Source organism: Henckelia pumila, chromosome 2, assembly GCF_033568475.1.
Source record: "Henckelia pumila isolate YLH828 chromosome 2, ASM3356847v2, whole genome shotgun sequence".
In the NCBI taxonomy this organism is placed as follows: Eukaryota; Viridiplantae; Streptophyta; class Magnoliopsida; order Lamiales; family Gesneriaceae; genus Henckelia; species Henckelia pumila.
The window spans coordinates 148,156,259-148,174,774 of record NC_133121.1 but is presented as its reverse complement, the minus strand read 5'-3'; the positions used below and the strand labels follow the sequence as shown (position 1 = coordinate 148,174,774).

The window sequence follows — 18,516 nt, the reverse complement described above, 5'->3', positions numbered from 1 at the left end:
TGTGAATTTTCTAATTTGCCCTTCTTTATCTTACATACTATTAATTAAACACTTTGTCATTTTCAATGTTTTTTTAGGTTTTTCATTTCATTTCATTTTCTAGATTAGTCCAGAGTAATTAATTTTTGTCCATTTATTTTTATTTATTCAAGGTATATTAATTGTTAATATTTAATTAATGTCTTAAATTAAAAAAGTTATTAATTGAAATTTATCTTAATTTTGTGCCCATTGATTTATTATTCAAAGTAGATTAATTGTTAAATTTAATTCATTTTCTAAACTAAAAAAAATTATTATATTAATTTAAATATGTTTTAATTTATTTGTCTATATCTATATATGTCTATAAAAGTGACGCTTTAGTTATTATCATTTTTAATTCCATAATTAATATTTTTTGTAATATTTATGAAAATTTTAGGGACTACAAATATAATCAACAAAATCAATATTTTTTTGTTCAAGGTAAAAAAATATACTCATTTCTTCCCACTTATTTAGACTTGTGTGTATTTTCACATATATATTAAGAAAGTGTTTGAAAAAATAAACTTTATAAAAAAATTTCTTATTTTACCCTTATTTAATGAAATTTTAATAAAATACAATAATTATAAAATTCGTTAATAATATAAATTTAATAGAGATAAATCGGTAAAAGAGTATGACATGTGATATTTAATATGAAATAAAAGTGACACTTTACTTATTATCATTTTTCATTTAATAATTAATATTTTTGTCAATATTTTTGAAAATTTGAAGGACTACTAATGTAATCAACAACATTAATATTTTCTTGTTCAAGGTAAAATAATATACTCATTTCATCCCACGTGTTTAAGCTTGTGCGTATTTTTACATATATATTAAGAAAATGTTTGAAAAATTAAATTTTGTAAAAAAAATTCTCATTTTGCCCTTATTTAATGAAATTTTAATAAAATAAAATAATTATACAAGTAGTTAATAATATGAATTTAATAGGGATACATTGTTAAAAGAGTAGGACACATGATATTTAATATGAGAACTAAACTATATAATTGAAACAAATAAAAAATAAATCTAGTTTAAATAAGTGAGACATCAAGAGTGTGATTATAAATAAATTTTATGTTGATATTTGTATTATAGTATAATAATTGGCTAATAGAATCAATTAATGATAATTCTTATGAAATCGTAAAAAGTTGTGTGATAAAAAATAGAAAATCACACTAAATTCAAATCGATTTTAAGTCAGAAAAGTTATTATTATATCTAAGTTACTTAAATCCTAGCAATAATTGCTTTTTATGACATGTACAACAACATGTGCTTTATATGTATATCAAATTTAAAACAACTCAATTGGATTATTACAGAAGAAAATTAAGAATAAAAACATAATCGAGTAAAAAATTGAGATCAAACATTATTGAATTATCAAAAATCACGTTAGAAATTGAACTAACAATAATCGAAAATTAAATGTTAGTGCACCAAAATCAAATTTGACAATTCAATGGACTAAAACTCAAATTTGGACAAGTTAATGAATCAAAAATCATTTATCTAAAATAAATTACAGTAGCAATTCAAGCTACGTACAAAAATTGTCTTATGATTAACATGGTTTATCATATAAAAATAATATGTGATTTATGTTTACTTTATCAATAGAAGATCAAAATTCATCTCTAAATAAAGCTTTTAAATAAAAAAAATGGCTTTTTGGTTCACTAATGTTTATGCTGGGGTGCAGTAATAGTCTCTGAGAGCATTAATCGAAATTAAACATGACTCTTGATATTTTGTATTGTTTAAAATATTTGAGTCGTATTGTTACCATCAAGACGTGTTCGGTCATACAATTAATATCATAGTCATGCTCGTAGTTTCGATTCATATTCATTGAAAGTACAATTATTGATAAGGTGATTGTTGTCTCTTTGGGTTGAACAATTGAAACATGTGTTTGTTTGAACTGCGATACGATCTAAAATATTTGTGTTATATAATTATCACCAACTATAGCTTTTAATAAAACACAAATCTCTTGATCCTACAATTTGTAACAAATATATATTTTGTACGTTTTTCAATAAATATATAACATATGTTATTGTTTAAAATTGTTAGCTAAAAAATAAATCAAACTCAATGCTTAAACATATAATATACTACAAAAAACCATCGATCAGAAACCGACAAAATATAACAAAAAAAGAAAGTTAAATAGGTCATATAACCACTTCAGTAGCTAATTAGATATTGAATCATGATGATTGAAGTTTGAACTTGTCCGTAAAAAGTATAACACTTGATTTTAATAAAACTAAACATTCAAAATTTGATAACTTCGGTCTCAATCAAATAAAATTATTGTTACGTGCAACACACGTACATTTTTTTTGTAATATATATATATATAATGGTTTCCGAATGAACAACTCATGAGTCATGACCGGCCCGTACTGAAGATTCATGGGAATTGTAATAGATTACAACAAATTTGATGTCAGAAATTATGCATGTTATATATGTATTGGCACAAATTATATATAAATAATATGAAAATTGATTAATTGCATAAAAATTAAAATTCATTGGCAATTAAGTTATGATGGAGAAAAATGATCGAAAATGATGGGTCATCATACCAGAGTGACATTGTAGACAATTAAATTTGTCAACCTTCAAATATGACAAGTACAAAATAATTAAATATCAATAAAACAATTAGCTATTTTTGGGAATATTAAATTTCTAAAAATTAAATAGTTAATTAATTGATAATTTAATATATTTTGTGATCAAATCAAGATTTTTAAATCAAGATTGCATCTTGCACAAATTGGAAGAGAATGCTAATATTTTTAGTATTTGAGATCAAATCTTGCATCAAATAGAAGAAAATACTAATATTTTTAGTATTTAAAATCAAATCTTGTGATTAATGGAAGATAATCACCAAATAAATCAGGAGAAGCCAATCAAATTGCGACACCTCATCAAATAAAAATGGTAGGAATCTGCATCCTTCAGTTATAAATAGGGGGCAGATGATCAAGAAGAAAACACAACAAAGAAAACTGAAGTAACGAAGTATAAGAATTCAAAATTTTTCTCTCAAGTCACATTCAAGAAGTTCAAGGTGCAATTCAAGGCGTTCTTCTTCAAAATCATCAAATTCAAGAAGATCGTATTCTTCATCAGATAAATCAAATTCAAGAAGATCGTGTTCTTCATCAAATTCAAGAAGATCGTGTTCTTCATCGAATAAATCAAATTCAAGAAGATTGTGTTCTTCATCAAATAAATCAAATTCAAGAAGTTCGTGTTCTTCATCAAATTCAAGAAGTTCGTGTTCTTCGTCAAATAAATCAAATCCAAGAAGATTTCATTCTTCACCAAATTCAAGATCACAAAAATTCAAGGCGCGATTCAAGGCATTCATCGCGTTCTTTTCAAATTTTGAAGGTTAATTCGATAACAAGGTGTGGACCCATCGAATTAACATTCTTAAAATATCAAATCATCTTCGACGAAGATCAAATATTCAAGAAATTCAAATTCATCAAGAAATTGTCATTGAAGAGGAGAATCAAGGAATTATCTAGAGATTGTATTCACTAATCTTTATTAAATTCACTTTGTATCAAGTTTCCTTGATTTTAAGAAATAAAGAATTTTGCGCTACAAAATTTGGCACGCCCAGTAGGACTATCTCTACCCTTCATCTTTTCTCTTCATCAAAATTTCTAAGTCATCATGTCCACCAATGAAAAGATCACTAACATGAAGATTTCTACTACAAAGTCAACTGGAATTCTTGGAGTCATCACAAGAAGCATGTCTAAGAAATTACAAGAATCTTCTGAGCAAACCCATTTTCTTGAGACCCATCAGAACTCTCACATAGAAAGCGTGATGGTGACAAATGCCACAACTTTAGAAGATCAAATAACAAATTTGACAAAGGCCATTGAGGGACTCTCGAGACATGTTCAAGAACAGGACTCCCAAATTATGAAGTTGATGGACAAGATAAACCATACTGATACAAGTTACATGGACAATTAAAGAAGATGAAACTAATGATGGAACTGAGTCATCATTGAAGAAAAAAGAAAATGAATATATATACAAAATATTTACATTTTTCATCTGACGGTTCAGTTCCTGTTGACCAGTTAAAGGAGTTCGTCATGGGTACTATCAAAGAAAAGCTTGACGGATGCTCCAATCCATCTCTCACCTATGCCAAGCCATATTCACAAAGGATTGATAACTTAAAAATGCCAAATGGCTATCAACCTCCAAATTTTCAACAATTTGATGGCAAAGAAAACTTAAAGCAACATGTGGCTCATTTCATTGAAACGTGTAACAATGCTGGGACATACGAAGATTACCTAGTCAAGCAATTTGTCCGTTCACTAAAAGGGAACGCATTTGATTGGTACACTGATCTAGAGTCATGTTCGATTGATAGTTGGAAACAACTAGAACAAGAATTTCTCAATCGCTTTTACAGTACTCGACGAGTAGTTAGCATGATTGAGCTAACAAAATCACGACAATGGAAAGAAGAGACCATCATTGACTTTATAAATCGATGGATAAATTTGAGTCTTAACTGCAAAGATCGATTGTCTGAATCTTCTGCAATTGAGATGTGCATCCAAGGTATGCATTGGGGACTTCGGTATATCCTTCAAGGAATCCAGCCAAAGACATTTGAAGAATTAGCTACTCGAGCCCATGACATGGAGTTTAGCATAACTACAAATGGAGCGGAAGGGCATCCAACTCAAGAGTATCACATACCAATAAAAACAGAAATTTTCAAGAAAGAGGATGAGTATTTCACCAATACTCCTGACCCACAAGAGTATAAAATGTGAACGGTATCCACCAAAAGTCTTACATGTGGTTAAACTGTTATGTGCTCCACCAAAAGTCTTAAATGTGGTTAAACTGTTATGTGCTCCACCAAAGGTATTACATGTGGTTAAACTGTTATGTCCCCACCAATAGTGAATTCATGTGGTTAAACTGTATTTCTCCCACTTATGGTATTTTATGTGGTTAAAATATTAAATCCTCACCTAGTCTAGGATGGTTAAGAAATAGATACTCTTGGCCCGCATGAGTATAAACTGTGCACGACACCCCCATCTCAAACAATCAAATTTTTGAACTACGTTATGACTTGATCCCTATATTGGGTACGCAGGCAACTTAGATATATTCTGAGTACAGTCATGAACTTGTGTTTTCTTTTCACATGAAATATTAATATGTTTTATATTTTCAGTGAAAGTTAAACACAATCAAAAGATCGAAAAAAAAAAAAAATCTTCAAGTATTTTTAGGAAACTTCAAGATGGATCCTTGACGTGTTCAAATTCTTGATAACGTCATCATCGAAAGGATAAATATTTTCAATCATAGTGTATTTCCTCAATCTTATGAAGTGGTTGAACACTGAAAAATATTCCTCATTGTCTCTTCAAGAAAGTGAATTATTTTCACTTCTTCAAATCACCAAGCCTTCAAATTATGCGCTTCTACCATCTTGAGTTGATTGGACCTGACCCACCTTTCGAAATCTCTCGAAGTATGTGATGTGTAGCCGCAATATTGAGAAATTTTTTTTAAATATCTGCTTCATCAATGCTCGTGAATTCTTTGGCACCTTGAATGACTTCATCATATAGATGTTCGACGATGGAGAGGCCCAACAAAGAATATGTAAATGGTTCACAATGTAAAAGTCAATAGTTTATTATTGAGTGGACACCATGCTTCTCAAAATGTTTTCAAAATGTTGGAATCTCGATCGAATGTGAATAATGAAGTATACACGGGGTCGTATATTTGCACTGCCTAAAGCCAATGATCACTCCGGTAAAGAATGCCTTCAGTACACTTCCAATATCATTTGATGTAATGAAATTCGCCAAATAATTGAAGTGTACTGTCTTGTATTGCATTTTGTTCAATGATCCGTCGCTTCGATGATGGATATGAATATAAGGTAGAAAAAAATGTTCATCCAAATAAGATGCATGAAGGGAAAATAAAAGTTTCTATCTTTCGCTTACTTGGTGAAGAAGAAAATATGGACGCAAGAAAATTTGGAGGGAATTAAATTTGAATTGAGGATTCGTGAAATCTCAAAGAAATTGCTGCAAGTAAATTATCGTGACTTACTAAAAAAAAAATCAAAAAAAATTCATTTGTGAATAAGTCTCAAGGGGGCATTTGTAGACAATTAAATTTGTCAACCTTCAAATATGGCAAGTACGAAATAATTAAATATCAATAAAACAATTAGCTATTTTTGGTAATATTAAATTTCTAAAAATTAAATAGTTAATTAATTGATATTTTAATATATTTTGTGATCAAATCAAGATTTTTAAATCAAGATTGCATCTTGCACAAATTGGAAGAGAATGCTAATATTTTTAGTATTTGAGATCAAATCTTACATCAAATAGAAGAAAATACTAATATTTTTAATATTTAAAATCAAATCTTGTGATTAATGGAAGATAATCACCAAATAAATCAGGAGAAGCCAATCAAATTGCGACACCTCATCAAATAAAAATGGTAGGAATCTGCATCCTTCAGTTATAAATAGGGGACAGATGACCAAGAAGAAAACACAACAAAGAAAACTGAAGCAAACAAGTAGAAGAATTCAAAATTTTTTTCTCTCAAGTCACATTCAAGAAGTTCAAGGCGCAATTCAAGGCGTTCTTCTTCAAAATCATCAAATTCAAGAAGATCGTGTTCTTCAACAAATAAATCAAATTCAAGAAGATCGTGTTCTTTATCAAATTCAAGAAGATCGTGTTCTTCATCAAATAAATCAAATTCAAGAAGATTGTGTTCTTCATCAAATAAATCAAATTTAAGAAGTTCGTGTTCTTCATCAAATTCAAGAAGTTCGTGTTCTTCGTCAAATAAATCAAATCCAAGAAGATTTCATTCTTCACCAAATTCAAGATCACCAAAATTCAAGGCACGATTCAAGGCATTCATCGCGTTCTTTTCAAATTTTGAAGGTTAATTCGATAACAAGGTGTGGACCCATCGAATTAACATTCTTAAAATATCAAATCATCTTCGACGAAGATCAAATATTCAAGAAATTCAAATTCATCAAGAAATTGTCATTGAAGAGGAGAATCAAGAGATTATCTAGAGATTGTATTCACTAATTTTTATTAAATTCACTTTGTATCAATTTTTTATTTCTTGATTTTAAGAAATAAAGAATTTTGCGCTGACATATATCCAAAATTAATTACGGTAATTAATGAGCTAAAAAAACAAAGTAAGAGTACTTCTAAAATCAATAGTAAAAAGAAAGATAATAATAATAATGATAAAATTTCAAAAATAGCAATGAATTGATTGAAAAACATGTATGATCTACTACAGTCTACGCACAAAATGAGGGGCCTGGGGGAACCACTGGTCCTTTAGCAAAGAACTTGGCGCTGAAGCATGTAGATCTCAGGGGTCCGACTAGGCCGAATGGCGCCAAATATATGTTAGACAACTCGACGTCGTTGCAGGGGCATGTGGAACTGCAATTCAGATTTATTGGAACCGCTGAAATTGTTGTTCCTCTTATGTTCCTGAAGTGAACATCTCTAAGCTGCACGTTCGATTGCTGCCATCGAATATATGATCATCAGTAGGCGAAATCGATCGACTAGTACTGATCATGTTTAATTTGGTGTTAATTAATTTATTATAAGTAGCTAGTTGTGTATCATGTGTACGTACCTGGCGTTTCTTCTTGGAGTCGTAGTGCTGGTCGATGATGATGGGATTTTTAACTTGGTTCATCACGAGATCCTGGAAGTAAATTCCGGTGGCGATCAAGCGCGGCGATGCGTGGTAGGTTTTGATTCTTGCGCCGTTTGTTGTTCCTGTGAGTGTGCAGTTGATGATAGTGACTTTGTTCAAGTTTGTTTCATCTGGTCTCTTTCCCAAGGATCCCACGCTATATATATATATTTAAAATCAATCATTTTAAATTAAAAGGAAAAAACCGAAAAGCTTTTCCTAACTAGAAGCAATCTCAAACACTACGTACCTAAGGCCATGTCCAGGGCCACAGAAAACCCTGGCGACAAGAACATTGTTGTTGCCATGGCCTACGGAGACGCAATCGTCCCCGGTTCCGATGATGGAATCGGTGATGTTAACGTTGGTGGAGCTGCTGATATGCAAGCCGTCTGTGTTTGGACTCTTTCCAGGGGCCGTGATTTTCAGGTTCCAGAAAGCCACGTTGCTGCTGTCCGTCACCTTTGTGTGGAAGCCCATGCTGTTCACGAAATTCAACCCGTGCATTGTGCCGTATTGCACCGACTGAAACACCAGAGACTGCATGCATGCATGCGTTACGTTGTAGAATATAATATTTGAAGGGATCCATCACGAAAATCTTAATCAATTTTACAAGAAATTAATAATTAATAATATATATATATGCAATGCTTACGACAGGAAGCGATGGGCCGTTCTTGCTGCCTTTGCCATACTGCCAGAAAGATTGACCCCGGCCATTGATGGTCCCTCCGCCGGTGACATCGACGCCGATAACTTCATCGATCATGAGCCAGGCGCCGCCGGAGTATAGACTGAGATCGTCGCTAGCCAACAGGTTGCCCTGGATTTCGATGACGATTGGTTTGGCGCAGGGTCCTTTGAACACAACCTCCCCGGCCACAAAATTCCCCCGCGGGATTAGAAGCTTCGCTGGTATGGCAGATCTGCATGCCGCATTCCAGGCCCGTATGAGTGCCTGCACCATTAATATTTCATTAATTTTATTCCCACAATATTATATTAATTAATGTTTGTCTACATATATATATGTAAGCTACCCCATTTATAACATCGCTATATGTACGTGGCATGTTTTTTTTTATGATTTCATGAAAGGTAACATGTAGTTGGAACATAACTCTAGCATCTCATGCAGCCATGCAGGAATTAAACTTAACTTGTTGTAATATATAATCACATGAAATAACATGCATGTGCATGTTGATATAAATAGGATAAAAGCTGGTTTAATTTATTGAATGAAATCGAGTATATATCGTCACCATAGAGTTGTCTTTTCTACCATCAGCCACAGCCCCAAACTTCATAACGTCAAAAACTGTCTCGCCAACTAGGCTACGACGGGCACCGATGGCATTGGAGTCCGCGCCATTGATCGGGAACAAGCAAGCCATGCCCAAAACCAGGCATATTGCCCGAACTCCGATCAGACTCGTCATGTATATATGGATGCCCTGAAGACAATTTTTGTATGTTAAGAAGGTTGAGTTCCTTCTTCCTTTTTTTTTGGGTTTTTTTTTAAAAAAAGTTTTTTCAGGCTGAAAATACTATTAGTTTTGGTGGTTCGAAAGCTTTTTGTACCTACTTTTGAGTACCATCCGTTCCATTTCCTATAATTTTATCGACTAAGATTTGTTGTTGCTTCTAGTTCATCTATTTTAGCGAACGTGTTTGAGGGGCGAGGATTCACTTACTATTTTTACCCATATATCTATTTGTTTAATTAATTTCAGAAAAATATATATCCTAGCTAGGACTATATAGATTTATAGCTTGAATCACGATGTCATTTTTCCACGTGCCACATCATTATTTTTTCTCAAGGTACGTAATTAAAACTAAGGTATTCTAGCATAATAAAAAATAGGTATAATAATAATAATAATAATAATAATAATAATAATAATAATAATAATAATAATAATAATAATAATAATAATAATAATAATAATAATAATAAGGGGTTTAATTTCTTCTTCAACCTTAGACACGCACAAAACCCTACTTTACTTTCTTCTCGTTCTTTTTACACTTCTATACTCTTGCCAAATGACTTAAGGATTGCAGGGCTTATTTCGGAAGAAATCCCGCCCCTGACCGATTTATTCATGGTTTTCAAGTGTACCATGTGCGACTATGAATCGTTGACAGATACAGGAAGAAATTTTTTAAGAGCATCAATTGTTGGATCATATATAAATTCAACGTTGAGCTTATATATAAATAATATTATGTATTACAGACTGTATGTATTACAGACTGTCAAATAAGGTTAGCTCATAAAAGTGATCTAAGTAAAATTCGGGTTATTTGAACTTTAATGTATATCTAATAAGGTACCGTGGACCTTCATTGTGTATCCAGCTAGTGAACTTTTCTATTTGATTGATGTGTTTAAATAATAATCTTATACATATAATTAAATAAAGTATTAGTAAGATTATTGTATTTAATCTAATAATTGAATATAATCAAGTGATATCTTATATAATCAATTAGTAAGATATAAGATTTATTTGCATAAATGTACATAAATTCTAAGCTGGAAAAAGAAAGAAAATTGAAATCGTGTGGAACGATTGAGGATGGAGAATAAAGAAATGTGGGTGGGAAATGGGTAGTGGGGAGGTTAGGTTTGGTCTAATCTTTGTTTTGTCCTTCTGATTTTAGATCACAAAAAAGAGAAATAGTGGCAATTTTGTCCGTTCACATTTTTAGCCAAATTTAGTTTTTTTAATGGCTTTGTGCATTATAATATAGTAAAGATAAATTGGTATTTGTACAAATTTAATGAGCGCAGAAAAACGTATGTTCTTGTAAGTAGGGCTGGGATACCGTACCACAATACCGAATTATCGGGATACCGCACCAAAATTTTTTCGATATTGCAAACATTTTTTCGGTATACCGAATTTTTTTTCGATATCTCTACGGTATCAGTATGGATTTTTTTCACACTAAAATTTTGAAATTTCGGTATCGGTATCACTGTATCAGTATGAATTTTTTTTCATACCGATATTTTTGGTACGATATAGCGAAAACCCACACCTACCTGTAAGTTTCAAAAATGATTTAATAAAAACTTGTTTAATTTATTTTTCATAAATGATCCTTCAAGTATTTTGTGGGTACAACTAGATATCTATGTTATTTCTTCAGTACATATGTTAATACACAAAAACTTTTATGAGATCGTCTCACAAAACAAATTTTATGAGCCATATTTCTCCATAAAACAATATTATTTTTAGAGATATTATTTTTCACTATAAGTATGATTCGAATAGATATATTTAAGAATAAATTATTGTATATAATATATTTAAAAAATAATTAATCATGTCCAGGGCCATGAATTATTTTTTAATCAATAGATACCTAAGCTACAAGTCAATGGTTGTCTTGGAGCAGCCGAGGAATCTCTCTTTTATTTTTTTCATCGATATTTATTATTTAAGAAATACCTTAAAAAGTCCGATGTGTGTGTTAGATTTTGCTGTCGAAAACCATAAACCAATCAAACTCAACGAAGTGGTTAGACTCTTATAAAAAATTTGATCGCGGAGATGAAACAGTTTCTACTATATGAAAGTTTCTAAAAATAGAAAGTACTGTTGCTTGCTCGTAAGTCGTATACCATGATACAAAAGCTTTTTAAAGTGTATCTACGATATGAAAGTTTTTTTTGGGAAATTGCATATATCATTATTGTGAAATTCCGTGTTAGCTAATAACCCCCTGTAAAAAATTTTTAAGCTAATAACCCCCTGTGAAAATTTTTTGTAGCATACACACCCTTTTCAGCTAAAAAATGACGAAAATACCCCTACATAAAATAAATGATAAATTAAATAGTTCATAAAAGTCGAGGGCATTTTCGTCATTTTTTAGCCAGAAGGGGTGTGTATGCTACAAATCTAGAATCACAGGGGGTATTAGCTTAAAAAATTTTCACAAGGGGTTATTAACTAGCACAGAATTTCACAAGGGTAATATATGCAATTTTTCCAAGTTTTTTTTAGTTTAAGAGCCTCGGGTGTGATGATGGTGTTTATTTTCACATGTTGAGTGTTTATATCATTAGTTTTTTTGTTATCATTATTTTGTTATAGTTTTTAATGGCTAATAACTGCATGAGCACCCCCCTAAAAAAATCAAACCACCCTATTCAAAATTAATAGCTTTTAGTCATCTTTTTTTTTAAAAAAAAAATCAGACATAAAACCTTCTACTAGAGAGGTCACTACAAGAATATATGCTTTTAATGATATTTAAAAGTGTCACGACATATTACTTATCTTGAAACTTTTGATATATTGACATCAAGTAAAATGTCATCTATAGTGATGTCGTCTAAAGTCTTATGACATTTCCTAGTGTCACTATAACATAAAAATAATCACACCACTAATGTCATGAATAATTGTTATAGTGACAGAAAAAGTGTCACCATAATATTTGTAATACCATTTATAAATGTCATCTTTTCATATAATATAAATGCACTATAAGATTTGTAATGACACTTATAAATGTCATATTTTCATATAATATAAATGCATTACCATTTTTTAGGATATTTATAATCTATTAATATTTTTTAAATACATCACAAATTTAATATTAAAAACAACTAAAAAAATCATAAATTATTGATATTTATCGAATTACTTAGTCAAAAAAACATTTATTAACAACCAATTTTTGGATGCATAGAATTCATACAAACCTTCTCATAATGTATCGACAAGCTACCATTTCAAATGTATCAACAAACTAAGTATACTAAAATCAAATGACTTAATAATAACAAGAGAAGCCAACATTGTTCTTCAGAACATCCTTCATCATCTGGACAATTGCTATCATGAAATTCATTTGACCACAAGCTTGGCTTAATCTCTGTGAAATTTTGATCAAATCGAGCCTCCAACCAAAGATAAAATGTAGACAGCTTTCAGAGAATTCACAAGTACCCATATCGAGGAGAAATAAATCAAAATACATATTATCTCACTGTTTCCCTTGCTCCTCAAAACAAATTTGTTTTTTGTTTCTTGGGCATATCATCTTAAAGATCTATAGGCCTGAGCCAATATCAGTTCCATTGGCAACTAAATACTTAATACTCAGACATCTTTAACAACTGAAGCACAAAATTAATATGAAATACGTCTATCTTAAAATAAAAAATGCAGTGCATACTTTAGCCAATCTATACCAAGCTTCGCATTCTCATCTGGTGAGTTCACGCTGAGAGGAAGTCCTTGGTCTCTCCAAATAGCATGTACAGGACCATCTTCTAGTGAGAATACCTGAAAATACCAAATATAAATAAATCTGAGCCAAATTATGTTACCTTGGGTTTTAAACACCATCACCAGCTACTTCATGTAAAGAAATAAACATAAAATTCTGATAAAAATTTTCTTTGAGCCTTTAACAATAATACTACAAGCGATCACATCAAAATGTAGCTAAATATTCGAATAAATTACAATACACAACTTTGAATACAGCTACATGTCACCATATGTACATTTGTCCTGTGTTCATACAATTGGCATGCAAACATGTTGGTCATCTGCAGTCCATATTCCTCATAAAACATTAATTAAATTTTGAATAAAAAACCACAATCAAATACAGAACAGTACAGTCCATAGAAAGCCAAAAGAAAAGAAAGAAATGAGACAATCAGAAATGTTGGGCTTTGGCCCAACTTACCCTTTTTTCTTAGCCAGCCCATCTTAAAGCCCCTTTTATTAAACCCACTAAGTGCCCTATCAGAGGGGGAGTGCCTCGTCTCTTTTCTGGGCGCCTCCATCTCGATCGGCAGAGTGCGTGAAGAGCTGGAAGAACGAAGGCTGCTCGGTGCTCCTTCTTTGGTGACTTTGTGTCGTCTCCTTTTTTCCCCTTTGTTTTGTGCTAGTTTTAGTTTTGATGTCTGCGATTTCTTCCTTGCTTGGGCTCTGTTCTGTGTGAACAGATTGGTTGGGTCTAGGAGAAATCTCTTGGTCTTCGTCTTGGTTCTTGGTTAAAGTGGAGAGTCTAGCGTCTGAGTCCCGGAACGTTTACTTCCATTCTCGTTGTTCTTGTTTCTGTCCATTTTCATTTGTTCCAACCTTTTGCTTCTTTTCTTTCTTTGTTTCGCAGGAACAGGTCCAAGACGGAAGATGGTGGATGGAATGAGGTGTGAGAATACCTAACAGTGGTATCAGAGCCTCTGGTCCATTTCCGAGTCGCCTCCGCCGTCTGGAATAGCTTGGATAGCAGCTGCCGTCGCTGCTGTTCTTCAGCCGAGCTGCCTGGACTTCCGACGCCGCTGGACAGTAGCTGTGTTCGTTGGACAGCCCGCTTCCCTTCATCGTCGTTGCGTGTCGTACTGGTTCGTGGGATCGAAACTCTTACTTAGAGTTTTGCTCTGGTAAATTGGCTTGATCCTCTTTTATCGCTTTAGTAGTAGCCGCTGGCCGCGGTTTAGGTATTGCGATTACGTGCTGGTAGAAACCTAGGATTTTTCGTGCTTACTAGTTGCTTTCGCTGTGCTTGCTGAAATCTGTGGTTTACTGCCGTGTGAAAATTTGCTTGTCCTTTTTTTTTCTGTGTGAAAAATGGCATTCACTGGTTTCAATCTTGAACCTTTTAATGGGAAAACGGATTTCTCGATTTGGCAGCAGAAAATGAAGGGAATTTTAATACAACAAAAAGTTTTCAAAGCAATAGATTTGTCGTATCCTGCTGCTGAAACGGCTGAGAAAAAAGCTGAAATGGATGAATTTGCTTACTCCTCTATTATCTTGAATTTATCTGATTCTGTGCTAAGAAAAGTGGGTAAACTGAAATCGGCCAAAGAACTTTGGGAAAAATTAGAAGAGCTCTATACGGAGACTTCACTACCGAGTAAATTGTTTTTACTTGAAAAATTTTTCCGTTTCAAACTCGATTTGAACAAGGACATTGATGAAAATATTGATGTGTTTACCAAACTAATTCAAGATATTAAGCAAACAGGAGATAAACACATTGATGATTACACACCTATTGTTCTCTTGAATGCTATTCCTGATTCTTACAGTGATGTTAAATCTGCTATTAAGTATGGTAGAGACAAAATAACGTTAGAAACTGTTGTGAATGGTCTGAAAAGCAAAGAGATTGATTTGAAAACCAATAGGGGTGGTTATAATTCTGGTGAGGCTATGTTTGTTAGGGGAAGGTCTAAAAATCGTTTTCAAAGACACTCAAACAACCTTAATCAATCTTCTGTGAAAAATAGGGGTAAGAGTAAGCAAAGATCTCAGTCAAGGCCTAAAAACAGAAAGTGTTTTAATTGTGGTGAAACAGGTCATTACATTAAAGATTGTTCAAGGCCTAAACAAAAACAAAACCAGAATTACAAAAATCAGCATGATGATATTGCTAATATGGCTTCTTCTAGTGAAAACATGGGTGATGTTTTTATGGTGACTGAAGTATGTGATGCCTACTGTGAATTCTGTGCATTCAAGTGCTTTGTGTGGAAATGAATGGCTTGTAGATTCTGCGTGCACTTTTCACATGTCTCCATTCAAAAACCTGTTTTCTACTTATAAAGAAGTGAAGCATGGGTCTGTTTCTATGGCTAATGAAAAAATGTGCCAAGTTGCTGGTCTTGGTGATGTATGCTTAAAATTTGATTCAGGTTATGTGTTGACTTTGAAAAATGTTAGACATGTCCCTGATTTATGTCATAATTTGATTTCCTGTGCTGCTTTGGAAGATGACGGTCTACAGGGTAGATGGGGTAATGGGGTAATGAAAATCTTGAAAGGTTCTTTGGTGATTTTCAAAGCTGAAAAATTGAGAAACTTGTATGTTTGCCATGCTGAACCTAAATCTTGTATGCAAAACTTTGTGAACGTTGTCTTGAGTGATAAAACTGATTTGTGGCACAAAAGACTAGGTCACATGAGTTCTAAAGGTTTAAAAATCTTGCATAAAGATGGTTACTTTGGTACTGAAAAATTGTCTTGTGTGCCATTTTGTGATGCATGTGTTCTAGGCAAACAATCTAGAGTCAAGTTTCCTTATTCCCCAAGTCCCAAACAACACGTCACTTCTGAAATTCTTGAATATTTGCATGCTGATGTTTGGGGTCTTGCTAGTGTGCCCACGCATGGTGGAAATCAATATTTCGTATCTGTGATTGATGATTTTTCAAGGAAAGTTTGGGTGTTTTTATTGAAAAACAAATCTGATGTGTTTGAAAATTTTAAAAACTGGAAAAACTTGATTAAAAATCAAACTGGTAAGAAAATTAAAATTCTAAGAACCGATAATGGTCTTGAATTTTGTAACAAATTGTTTGACAACTTGTGTGCTGAATCTGGTATTCAAAGACACAAGACTGTCCCTTATACGCCTCAGCAAAATGGTGTTGCTGAATGTATGAATAGAACTTTACTTGAAAGGGTGAGGTGTATGCTTGCATGTTCTGGACTTTCAAAAAAGTTCTGGGGTGAAGCTGTTTGTACAGCAGCTTATTTGATAAATAGATCCCCTTCTGTGCCTTTGAATGGTAAGTTTCCAGAATTTGTATGGTTTGGTACGCAAACTGATTTGTCAAACTTGAAAGTTTTTGGATGTTATGCTTTTGTGCATCAGAAACAAGATAAACTTGAACCTAGATCAGTAAAATGTGTTTTTCTTGGCTATCCTGATGGGGTTAAGGGTTATAGATTGTGGGTAAGGGATCAAGCTGGTTTTAAAGTGTTAATCAGTAGGGATGTTGTTTTTAATGAATCTGATTTTCCATGTTTATCTGCTCCCTTACCCATTCCCCAAGTTGCCACTGCTCCAAACAAGGTGGAGCATTTACCTGGTCCAAGTCTTGTTCCTGAAAATGTGCAGAATGTGCCTGTTGTGGATGAAGTGCCTGATAATCTGTCTGATAATGCTAATGATGATTCTGATATGCATGAGGAAACTAGTGAAAATGTGCATGAAAATGACTTGAATGATTATCAATTAGCTAGAGATAGATCTAGAAGGAATATTAGGCCTCCACAACACTTTGATAACTTTCTCATGACTTCTTATGCATTCAGTGTATTTGAATCTATTGATAATGTTGAACCTAAGTCGTATGACGAAGCTTTAAAATCTGAAAATTCTGGAAAATGGTTAAATGCGATGAAAGAAGAAGTTAATTCTTTGCATGTTAACAATACTTGGATTCTTGTGCCTAAACCTGAAAATTGTTCTGTTGTGGACTGTAAGTGGTTGTTCAAGGTCAAGAATGAGTGTGAATCTGTCAGATTTAAAGCTAGGTTAGTAGCTAAGGGTTTTACTCAAAAAGAAGGGATAGACTATACCGAAATATTTGCTCCTGTTGTGAAATTTACTACTGTTAGAATTATGCTTGCTCTTGTTGCTCAGTTTGATTGGGAGTTGAAACAGTTAGATGTTAAAACTGCTTTTTTACATGGTGAACTAAATGAGAAAATTTTTATGAGGCAACCTGAAGGCTTTGTGAACTCTAAGTATCCTGATCATGTTTGTTTGCTCAAGAAATCTTTGTATGGCTTGAAGCAATCTCCTAGGCAATGGAATAAAAAGTTTGATGAATGCATGATCTCTTTGGGTTTTACTAGAAGTAATTATGATCATTGCTTGTATTTCAAACTAAATGCTAAAGTTCCAGTTTTCTTGCTTATCTATGTGGATGATATGCTATTGATTAGTTCTTGTGTGAAAACTGTTGAGCATGTCAAAAATTGCTTGAGTGCTAAATTTGATATGAAATTCCTAGGAGATGCTAAACGGATTCTTGGCATGAATATTTATAGGGATAGAAAGCGGTCTATCATTTTATTGAATCAAGATACTTATGTTAAGAAAGTTTTGAGTAAATTTTCCATGTCAAATGCCAAACCTGTCAATGTGCCTCTAGCTGGTCATTTTGTTCTAAGTAAAGAGCAATCTCCTAAAACTGAACATGATATTAAATGCATGAAGAATGTGCCTTATTCTAATGCTATTGGTTCTGTCATGTATTTAATGGTTAGCACAAGGCCTGACATTGCATATTCCGTTAGTTGCTTGAGTCGGTACATGTCTGATCCTGGAGTTTCTCATTGGGAAGCTCTCAAATTTCTGTTGAGATATTTGAATGGTTCTGTGAAACATGGTTTAAAATTTTCCAGATCTGAAAATGGTGTTAAATTGGTTGGATATGTGGATTCTAACTATGCCAATGATAGGGACAATAGAAAATCTACAACTTCTTATGTGTTTACATTGTGTGGTGTTTGTATTAGCTGGAAATCTCAATTACAACACATTGTTGCCCTTTCAACCACCGAATCTGAGTATGTAGCTGTCACTGAAGCGTTAAAAGAAGCTATTTGGTTGAAAGGACTCATTTCTGAAATTGGTTTTCTTGAAGGTGAAGTTGTTGTATTTTCTGATAGTCAATCTGGCATCCAACTGTGTAAGAATCCTGTTTTTCATGATAGAACTAAACATATTGATGTTAGGTTCCACTACATTCGTGATGTGGTTGCAAAAGGTATAGTTTATCTTGAAAAGATTCCTTCTGAATTTAATCCTGCTGATATGGGAACTAAGTGCTTATCTGTTGAAAAGTTTAGATCGTGTTTG

General features: G+C 32.7%; 1 protein-coding gene across 3 annotated transcripts; it reads right to left on the bottom strand.

Moving 5' to 3' along the window:
- Nucleotides 1–7,385: 7,385 nt before the first annotated feature.
- LOC140884816 (exopolygalacturonase clone GBGE184-like) lies at nucleotides 7,386–9,391 on the bottom strand. 3 transcript variants are annotated; one of them, XM_073291681.1, is made up of 5 exons: nucleotides 9,132–9,391; nucleotides 8,522–8,824; nucleotides 8,114–8,403; nucleotides 7,801–8,020; nucleotides 7,386–7,684 (listed from the first exon to the last, which is right to left on the bottom strand). In XM_073291681.1, the coding sequence occupies exons 1-5, from the start codon at nucleotides 9,306–9,308 to the stop codon at nucleotides 7,451–7,453; spliced, it is 1,224 nt and encodes a 407-aa protein (XP_073147782.1). In that variant the 5' UTR covers nucleotides 9,309–9,391; the 3' UTR covers nucleotides 7,386–7,450. The 3 variants fall into 3 exon arrangements, with proteins under 3 accessions (XP_073147782.1, XP_073147784.1, XP_073147783.1); XM_073291683.1 differs by having other exon boundaries at nucleotides 9,152–9,291; XM_073291682.1 differs by having other exon boundaries at nucleotides 9,027–9,165.
- Nucleotides 9,392–18,516: the final 9,125 nt, after the last annotated feature.

What these genes read in the sequence shown, in the direction of transcription:
- LOC140884816 (XM_073291681.1), bottom strand. Translation starts at nt 9,308, where the DNA reads ATGACGAGTCTGATCGGAGTTCGGGCAATATGCCTGGTTTTGGGCATG. An exon ending in GTAGAAAAGACAACTCTATG is followed by an intron (nt 8,825 to 9,131) that starts GTGACGATATAT and finishes TTAATGGTGCAG; the next exon opens with GCACTCATACGGGCCTGGAA. An exon ending in ACGGCCCATCGCTTCCTGTC is followed by an intron (nt 8,404 to 8,521) that starts GTAAGCATTGCA and finishes GCATGCATGCAG; the next exon opens with TCTCTGGTGTTTCAGTCGGT.